At 53.7% G+C, this 9,114-nt stretch overlaps 1 protein-coding gene across 1 annotated transcript in view; it reads left to right on the top strand.

The window, feature by feature from the left end:
• The window catches only part of IGSF21 (immunoglobin superfamily, member 21), a 31,214-nt gene that overhangs the window by 16,769 nt on the left and 5,331 nt on the right, over nucleotides 1-9,114 (top strand). Inside the window, 3 exon segments of the mRNA XM_009325316.1 lie at nucleotides 5,012-5,104; nucleotides 5,106-5,143; nucleotides 8,769-8,942. Coding sequence (XP_009323591.1) covers nucleotides 5,012-5,104; nucleotides 5,106-5,143; nucleotides 8,769-8,942 — 305 coding nt within the window.

The raw sequence follows: 9,114 nt of genomic DNA, 5'->3' as shown, positions 1-9,114 counted from the left end.
AGCGTGCATACCCCGTCAGGAGTGTATATAACCCATGGAGCGGGTGCATAACCTGTCGGGTGCATGCATAACCCATGGGGTGGGTGCATAACCCATCAGGGTGCATCCATAACCCATGGCGTGCATGCATGACTCATCGGGAGCGTGCATAACCCATCAGGGTGGGTGCGTAACCCGTCGGGGTGCGTGCATAACCTGTGAGGTGCGTGTGTAACTCGTTGGGGTGCGTGCACACCGAGGCCAAAGGCTGTGAGGTGTAAAGGGGCTTCTTACCACGGGTAAGGCAGGTAAAACTACACCGAGAAGCACCGCGCTGCAAACTGGCACCCCCCAGACCACTCCAGCAACTCCCCTGGCAGCCCCGTGGCCGAGGGACGGCGAGCAGGGGTGGCAGCAAGGAACAACGTTTTTCTCGGGTCAGAAAACCCCTCGGAATGAGCCGCCGCTCCGGGTCGCTTGAAACGTAAATGACTCGAGGAGATCTGAGATGAGCAAAGGGGCTTTTTCACGGCATAAACAGGAACATGCACCATCTGCAGAGGTGTTAATTAATATCCAACCACCCCCCTCCGCAGTAAATTCATCTCCAGAAGGTGTGATTTGCCTGAGAACATGTGCAAACATGGGTCCGGACCCCTTGCGCGTTAGGCAAGTGCCCAAAAGCCCTTGCAGGAGACGAGGGTGGCGGCATCCTTGCAAACGAGCTTGTAATGAGTCCGGGAAGACACGGAGCTGTCAAGCTGTTAGCTGGCTCCCATCACAGGCGTCTTGGGGGTCGCGCTCGAGACCTGATTAGTATGGCCACTGCCACGCTGCAGCAAGGGATGGGGAGGGAGAAAATTACTTTTTGCAGCAGTGCAGGGCTCTAAAAAAAAAAAAATACAGAAGCGGGAGAGGGAGGGAAAATCCTCTGAGTCTCTGTTCTGGCTCTGTACAGACATCTGGCAGCAGCGGGGGAAGCAGGCAGCCGGCAGCAGCCAGCCTGTACACACAGCCGGGGGCTCGGATGAGATGATGGTAATTGCAAAAAAGTGTTTTGCAGATTTTTGGTGGCAGGCGAGGGCCGGGCATGATTCCCCGGCGGAGAGCAGTGCTCCCACGCTCACTGTCCCTCTGCCCGGCGGTGACCAGGGGTTTGGCCTCAGGATGTACAGCAGCGAGCGCTGGGGATGGAGGGGAGCCCTCGGGTCCGGGGGGAGTTGCTCTGCCTCTATTAATTAGAGTTTGGTGCTCGGTCTAATTAGCAAGAAGGAGAATAACTCAGAGTTGGGGTTGGCGTTGCTGTCTGCAGCACCCGTGCGTGGGCATTGTTCTCGATAGCACCTATGGTGCATGGGCATTTCTCTCCGTAGCACCCGTGGTGCACAGGTGTTTGTAGCACCCATGGCGCGTGGGCATTGCTCTCCGTAGCACCCATGCATGAGCGTTTCTCTCCGTAGCACCCATTAATGTGGCCTTTGCAGGCGAGGGGATGTACACCGTGACCCCGTGGGTCCCCCTCATCCCATCTGCAAGCTGTTCTCCCCATCCTTCATGCAACAGCTCTTGTTTTTAAGCTCCCTGGCTCGGTGCATGGGGATTGCAAAGCGTTTTGCCCCATCGAGGGGCTGGTCGGGCTGGTCCCTGCTCAGCACAGGCCCCAGGGCTCCGAAACCCGTGGCCGTGGCAAGCGGGGGACGATGCATTACAGATGTTGGCGGCGCCGCTTGGAGCCACCTGATCGATGGTGACAAAGCATGGTCCCCGCGGGGGCTTCCTCTGCCACTACCTATTAGGAGAAATGAGATGTTACAGCCCCAGCCGGCGGCTCCTGCGGTGGCTCCGAGCGGGAAATGTTGCTGGTGACAGTGATAAAGTCACTGCTTGCAGCAGCACCGACTCCAGGGGAGGGGGAAGACGGGGTAGAGGAGCCAAGCGAAGGGCACCCGACGTGCTGAGGCTGTTGCAAGCCCTTCCTATGCAGGGCAATGCTGCTGGAAAATCCCAGCGCAAAAATAATTTGAAAATGTAGGGGTGCTGGTTTGGGGATGCTCGGGAGGAGCCGGGCTGGAGGCAGCCACCACCCAGCTGCACCGGGATGCTGCTTTTTACCTCTCGCTCCTGGAAAGCATCTCCCGCCTCGCCTCTTCCAGCAGCAGAAATTCACAGCCCCCTTCCAAATTTTCAAGCCAACCCAATTCATGCGGGTTGTGCCTCCGATTCATAAACCTGCTCCCCTTTAGGCAAAAACTCTCGAGTTTTACAGCTGTGAAGAAATTGTCTAAAATCTGAGCAAAGCCACTGATGGAGAGATCTTGGGCCAGTAACTGCGAGAGGTCTGACTCGTGCCATTCATCTACACGCCGGCTGGGTCGTCTCGGCACCTCCGAGATGATAATTTAAATGTCAGCATGGGGAACTCTTTTAATTCCTCATGCTCAGGCAGGGAGAGAAGGTCATAAGCATCAGCACAGTTTATTGAGCTCTCTGTTCCCGCTGGGCGAGGGCATCGCTCCGGCTCCGGGGAGGCAGCGGGGAGCCCGGGCTGCGCCTCGCAAAATTGCGCAACCCTCTTGCAATATCGATTTGAGCGTGCATGCGGTTTAGCGATGCTGGAGGGCGGGTACTGGCATGGGTGCTGCCCTTTGGGGGATGGAGGTGGGTTGCGGTGCTCATTCTGGGATCAAACCATCCGGGTTTGGGCAAATAAATCAACCACTGTATTTTTGGAAGCCAAATTTGCCGCTGGCAGCGTTTTGGGTGGTTCTGAGCAACATAGGACTGAGTGGTCCAGCAAGCTCAGGGTGGGAGGAGGAATATCAGCCAGCTGAGCTAAATGCAGATGCTTGAGTGAGCTGGGGAGGGAAGCAGAAAACAAAGCTAAAAAAGAGGTTTTCCAGAGTGATGAGTTTCTCCCAGCAGCTGCAACATGGGATGCTGCAAACCCCAGTGCTACCCCCCAAGCGCGCTAAGCATTGCAGTCGCCCCTTGCAGCCCCTTTAGGGTATTTTCCCTCTTGCCATAGCCAATGCTTGTTGCATTTGCTTGGGGAAAGGGTGTAAATTCAGCCCCAGGACGAGGATGGTTGAAGGAGTCCAGACCAGAGCCCAGCGATGCCCCGTGCCCCAGGGTGCTACGGAGACCTCCTGTCCTTTCACAACCCGCTTTGTTCTCCAAAATCCCTCCCCCACCCCATCCCCTTGGTCCCCCATCCATCACTCCCGGATGCTTATCTAACCCGCCGAGTATCCTGGCGAGAGGCTCTGGCAATATTAATGGTGCCAGCGTATTTTGGGGATGGCAAACTGCCGGGTCGCCGGCGAGGTGAGAGCGACGGGGGGAGAGGCAGGAGGGGGCTGCCTCTGCGACAGCGGGAAGGAGCAGGAGGTTAATGTCTCCCCGCGCAGTGGCAATCACCGGGTTTTTGTCAGGAATAAGATTTTTACTGGGGTTTATAAATAATGCAGCAGGCAGCCTCGGGCTGCCTGAGCTCAGCTCCGGTGCCTTAAATGTGCCTTTTCCTCTCCCCGTGCCCCTTTTCCTCCCACTCCTCAGCATGGGCACATAATCTGGGGCAATCGCCGTCGGATGCTGCCGAATTATCATCCTTTTTCTCCCCAGCAAGAAGCGTTGGGCTTGGCCGCTCCTGCACCCCCGTGGGTTCACCAGCAATTTTATATGTAGCTCCTCTCCAAAAAAATTGACCCCAGGGCACAGATAAAAGGCTGAAAGTAGGTCTAATCCCTGGAGAGAGTCTCTTTTCTATGCGCCTTTTCATAGGAGCCTATTAACTGCCTGTAATCCCCCGAGGATGCGACCGAGCTGCGGCATCTTCCCTTGCTGTGCATCCTCGGGGGGGTGCGAGGGGTCCCAGGGGGCGAGCGGCGGCATGAGCGATGCTTCGGGCTGCATTTTTCCACTCCCATCCTTGGCTCCAGCTTGATGTTTTCCCGCCTTGCCCACATCTGTCCAGATGTGCTGGGTAACCTGTGGCCGCAAACTCCTGGTCCATGGGCATCGCCTCCACCGCTCCCCTTCCCCTGAGCATCCCTCCTTGCAGCAACCGCTCTGTTGCGTCCCCAAAATAATCTCTAGAAAACCCTTTGAGACGACAGATGAAGAGCTTCTCGATCCGGGAGCAGCTCCAAGGTTTCTCGCCGAACCCACCCCAGGGCGTAAATAAACGTCGGGAAAAATCAGACGCGTCCTTGAAAACTTCCCCTTGTTCCCAAGGCCGGAGATTTACAGCTCCGATAATTCTTCTTGCAGTTCTTTATCCCGTGTCCGTGCCAGCGTGTATTTTCTTTGCAATAAAAGCCTCAGCCTCAGCGAATAAATTTGAGGAGGTGGTTTGAGTGACAGCTTCCCCTCCCCCCCCTTCCTTTTTGTGATAAAAAAAGGGGGGAAAGAGAAAATTTGGCATCAAAGTTGAGTTTTGCCCAAGCAGGGAGGGAAGTGCTGGGTGGGGAGAGCGGGGTCTCCTCCCGAGAGATGCTGGTTTTGCTGGGTTAGTCCCCAAAATCCCCTTCTCTCATGCCTGGCCTCTTAAAAAAGGACTATTCTAACCCTCTGATGGATTGATCTGAGCTGTTCTAGTCCCAAAATGCCCATCTCCCATCTGCATTGCTTCCCTCTGCCTTTTCCTCCTTAATTTTGTACTAAACCTTGCTCCTTGCAAGACGGTGAGATAAATCTGAAGGCATTGGGGGACACGGGGAAGAATGAGTCCCCCCGGTCCTAAAAAGAGCCTTTTTCCACTTAAAAATTACAACCCCAGCGAGCGGCTGGAGGTAGGAGTTGGCGATGCGATAACAGGACAGAAACGCGTGGGTTTTGCTTTTAATCTCAGCAGCCTCATAATAAATAAATACTATTTACTGAATCTTAATAAAAATATTTTAAATGAAAATATTAAAAGTAAAAATATTGAAAATAAATATCTTTTAAAAAATTAAAAAGCGGCCGCAAAGCTGCTCGTGCATTTGCAAAAGTGACCACGGGCGTCTCATATATGGGGGGTTTTTTTTTGCAGGTCACCGATGGTGGCACCATCAAGCAGAAGATCTTCACCTTCGATGCCATGTTCTCCACCAACTTCTCGCACATGGAGAATTATCGGAAGACGCCGGAAGAGGGAGGATCTGGTCTACCAGTCCACCGTGCGGTAAGTCACCCCAATGTCACCTCCTTTGACACGTCGGCTGCTTTTTAATGCCTATTTTTAGGCGTTTGTCCCCATTTTGGGGCAGTTGAGGGTCTCCTGGCAACACTCTATGCGTCCTCTTTGGCTGTCGGTGGGGTTTCGTTGCGTTGCAGAGAAATTATCGTCCCTTAATGCGCCGTCACCAAATATCTGAGGTCTGTCCCTATGGTCCTGCTTGTCCCTCAGGAAAAGGTGACATCGGTGAAGATTTCCAGGGGTGAAAATGGGCAGAGAAAAGCAAGGCTTGGGAAAAATAAAATAAAATAAAAATATATATAAAACAGGCAGCACGGAAGCTTGTCTTTGCTTTTCTTCCAAGTGCGAAATCACTCGCAGGAGTGTCAGCTTTATTACTAATTACACACTTGCTTTATTGCCGCTGTTATAAAAACAAAACTGGAGCCTGAAAAAAATGTCAGGGGGAGACCTATTTCAAGGCAAAAAGGCTGGAGTGATGTATTTATTTTTCACGATTTTTTTTTCTTTGTTTCCTTTTTAAATTAGAATTTGCTGATCGGATTTCAAAGCTGTTTTTCCCCGGTGTAGGGTAATAAAAATTCTGTGTATGGTGGGGAAAATGTAGTCACCTCGAGGTGATGTGATGCTTTGCATCTGCAAATGTCCGTGTACAGGTTGGAAAGGGCTCAGCATGGCTCGTCCCGTCACACGAGCTTGTGTGCAAGCATGAAATTATTTCTAATTCTTTGGAATTTGAATTTTTTTTTTGGGGGGGGTGGTTGCTGTTTTTTCTGCTACACTCAGAGCTAGGTTTTGTTATAAGCAAGAGCCAGTGTGTCAGATGGCTGCATGGGAATAAATGTGAATATGGAGTGGAGAAGAAGCAGGAAAGCAGAGCTGAAGAGGAGATGATCTGGGTTGCTCAGGAGATGCTCAGCGGATGCTAAAGGGTTGCTCAGGAGGATCCGCAGAGCTTGCTCAGGGGCGGCTCAGGGGTTGCTCAGGGGAATGCTCCGAAGATGGTCAGGGGGGTCAGGAGATGCTCGGGATGCTCCGGAGATGCTGGGAATGCTCAGGGGTCGCTCAGGACGCTCAGGGGTTGCTCAGGAGGATGCTTAGGGCATGCTCAGAGGATGCTCAGGGGTTGCTCAGGGAGATGCTCAGGGGATGTTCAGAAGATGCTCAGAGGATGCTCAGGAGGGTCAGGAGATGCTCAGGGGTTGCTCAGAGGATGCTCAGATGATGCTCAGGAAGGTCAGGAGATGCTCAGGATGCGCAGGGGATGCTCAGGCAACGATCAGAGGTTGCTCAGGGGGATGTTCAGGAGATGCTCAGGGGCTGCTCCGCTCCTCAAGTTTTGCTTCCCCATGTAGCACGGGCTCCGCTTAGGCCCTCGTCGGTTGTTGTACAAATTTCTGACACAACTAATTATTGTTTGGAGGACGTTTTGGCAACTTCACAAACAGATTACACATTCCCTAACTCAACAGCCTCGCTTTGCTGCCATAAACCCAGCGGTTTCACTCGGTGCTGGATTTGGCCATTGCTCTCCTGTAGCAGGGAGCACCGGGGGCGAGACATCCCAACCACGAGCATCCCTTGAGCAAGGGACAAGGACATTGCACTGTCCCGGCGAGGCAAAGCAGATGCTTTTTTTTTTGCTCAGAAACCTCCATTTTTCTCCCTTTCACCGCGTATTGTAGAGCTAATAGAATTTGCAAGCAGAAAATTTCGCCGCCCTAGGACCAAGCACTTAAAAGCATCGGTAATCGTCAGCACAGCGCCGGCAAATCATCCGTGGAGCTGGGGATGTTCGCGGTAAAAGTCTTTTCACGCGGTTGTTTTCAGGGGAAAACAGCAACATGCCTGGGGAGAAAGGAGATATTTCTCGGAGAGTATGAAAAGAGCTTGTTATCTGAATCGTTGGCTTGATGCTTTTTGGGGGGGTCCTGCCTTATTTTGGCCTCTGGTGAAGAAGAGGAGCAATATTGGGAAGGGTTTGGTGATGGGTCAGTCGCTTTCCAGCTGTTTCCACTCAGGTTTTTCTCTCCCTTTCATTTTACCCTTCTGTATTTTCAGCTTTTTTTAATCTTTTTAATGGCACGGTCACGTCGGTGCCGTCCCACGGAGCGTTATCCCGGGCGGCATGGCTCTTATCTGCGCAGCGCAGAGGGCTGCCGGGGCTGCCTCTTTTCATACTGCCTTTGAACGCTGCCTGCTCAGATGTGAAGAGCAAAGCCGGGAGATATCCAACCCTGGATTTTTTTTCCCCTCCTCTGATTAAAAAACCCACCCTCGTCAAGTAAAGCACTGCTTTATGAATATCTATATAATTTTTTCTTTATTTCCAGCATGCTTAGAGGACGCAAAGGACACGAGGGGCAGTGTTTTGTCTTTGCAGGGCTGGGGGTCCTCTCTCTCCAGCCCCTGCCGATCGCAGAAGCCTCAAACCGACCCAATTAGGACCATTCTACACCCAAATCCATGCACAAACCCAAAGGCCTTGTCCCTCGCAGCGAGGGGCAGCCGCCAGGATGGAGAGGGTCCCCCGCTTGGTGGGGACCAAAACCGCCGGCACCGCTCCCGTGTGCCGCTGACGACGGGTGTGGATGATTTCCCGCTCCGTGCGTGGGTAATTAGAGGCTGGAACAGATGGCGGAGGCTTAGTTGAAAGCGTCGTGGCCATTAAAAGGAGCTGCCAAGCAACTGTTTGCTTCGACAGGGCTTGTTTGCGCTAGCAGGGGCTCACACGGCGAGGAGGAGGCACGGGAAGGGAGCTAGGGGCTTTCGGAAAGGATCCGGCAAGCCAGCGCCGTGTTTCCCCCCTGGCCGGGGAAGTCCGGCGAGGCGCACGCCTGGGTTTGTCCGGAAAAGTGGGGGATTTTTAAGCTGGAGGTGGCTTGCTGGGTGCTCCGTGCAGGAATTGCCCCCATCCTTATTGCTGTGGTGGGATGCTGCCGTCTGGCGAGGCGGGATGATGCTGCTGGTGCGATGGGATGACGCTGCCAGCCGGTAAGGTGGGATGATGTTGTCGGTGAGGTGGGATGATGCTGTCGACCGGCAAAGCGGCTCCTTTGCAGCCGGTGCGAGTGTTTCCACCTCCAGCAGCACCGATCCTTTTGCACATCTCTTCCTCTCCTGTTTTTTATATATATAGAAAGAATCTAGATAATAGATCGATTGAAGCGTGCTCTGGGTTTGCTTAGGTTTGGGCTTTTGATGCTTTTTATCCGCCACGCTTTGCTACAGCCGTTGCATCGCCCAAGCGGTCTGTAACGTCCGGTGCCGAGCCTTTAACATCGGCATTTCGCAGGCGTTTAACGTCCACGCTTCGCGGGTTTTTGCTCTCGGCGGTGCCTTTACCTCCCGTACGCTTCTCCTTTCAATAATGCAATTACTTACCCTCCCGAGGAGCTGTCAGTGCCAGTAAACTCCAGCTGCTAAACCGCATTACACAGCTCTTTCCTGCAGCCTTTGCAGTTATTAATAGTTTATTGATCCCCATCACCGGCGAAAAGCAACCCCATCCGACGCCTTGACATCCGGATGCCGACCGCTGCATCCCCCAGGAAAATGGGGTCAGGATGGAGAGGGGAGCAAGTGGCGAGCTCTGTCTCTTCCTCCCCAGCCTCCCCGAGGTTCGCATTTCGGACAACGGTCCCTACGAGTGTCACGTGGGGATTTATGACCGAGCCACGCGGGAGAAAGTGGTCCTGGCCTCTGGGAACATATTCCTCAACGTGATGGGTGAGTGCAGCCCCCGGCTGGGTGGGACCAGAGGGGAAAGGGCTGCGGGGGTCTCAGGGTGGGGGGGACAGCAGGGATCTGGCTCATTTTCCCATCCCCAGGGATGAAGACGGGGACGGGGACAGGGATGGGGATGGAAACGAGGACGGGGATGGGGACGAGGCTGGGCGTGGGGATGGGGATGAGGATGGGGATGGAGATGGGTGGGTGTCGAGGACGCCGTGCTA

The sequence above is a fragment of the Pygoscelis adeliae genome, unplaced genomic scaffold (genome assembly GCF_000699105.1).
Source record: "Pygoscelis adeliae isolate BGI_AS28 unplaced genomic scaffold, ASM69910v1 Scaffold36, whole genome shotgun sequence".
Classification (NCBI taxonomy): Eukaryota; Metazoa; Chordata; class Aves; order Sphenisciformes; family Spheniscidae; genus Pygoscelis; species Pygoscelis adeliae.
The sequence above is the reverse complement of the archived record's forward strand: the minus strand, read 5'-3'. Positions and strand labels throughout refer to the sequence as shown.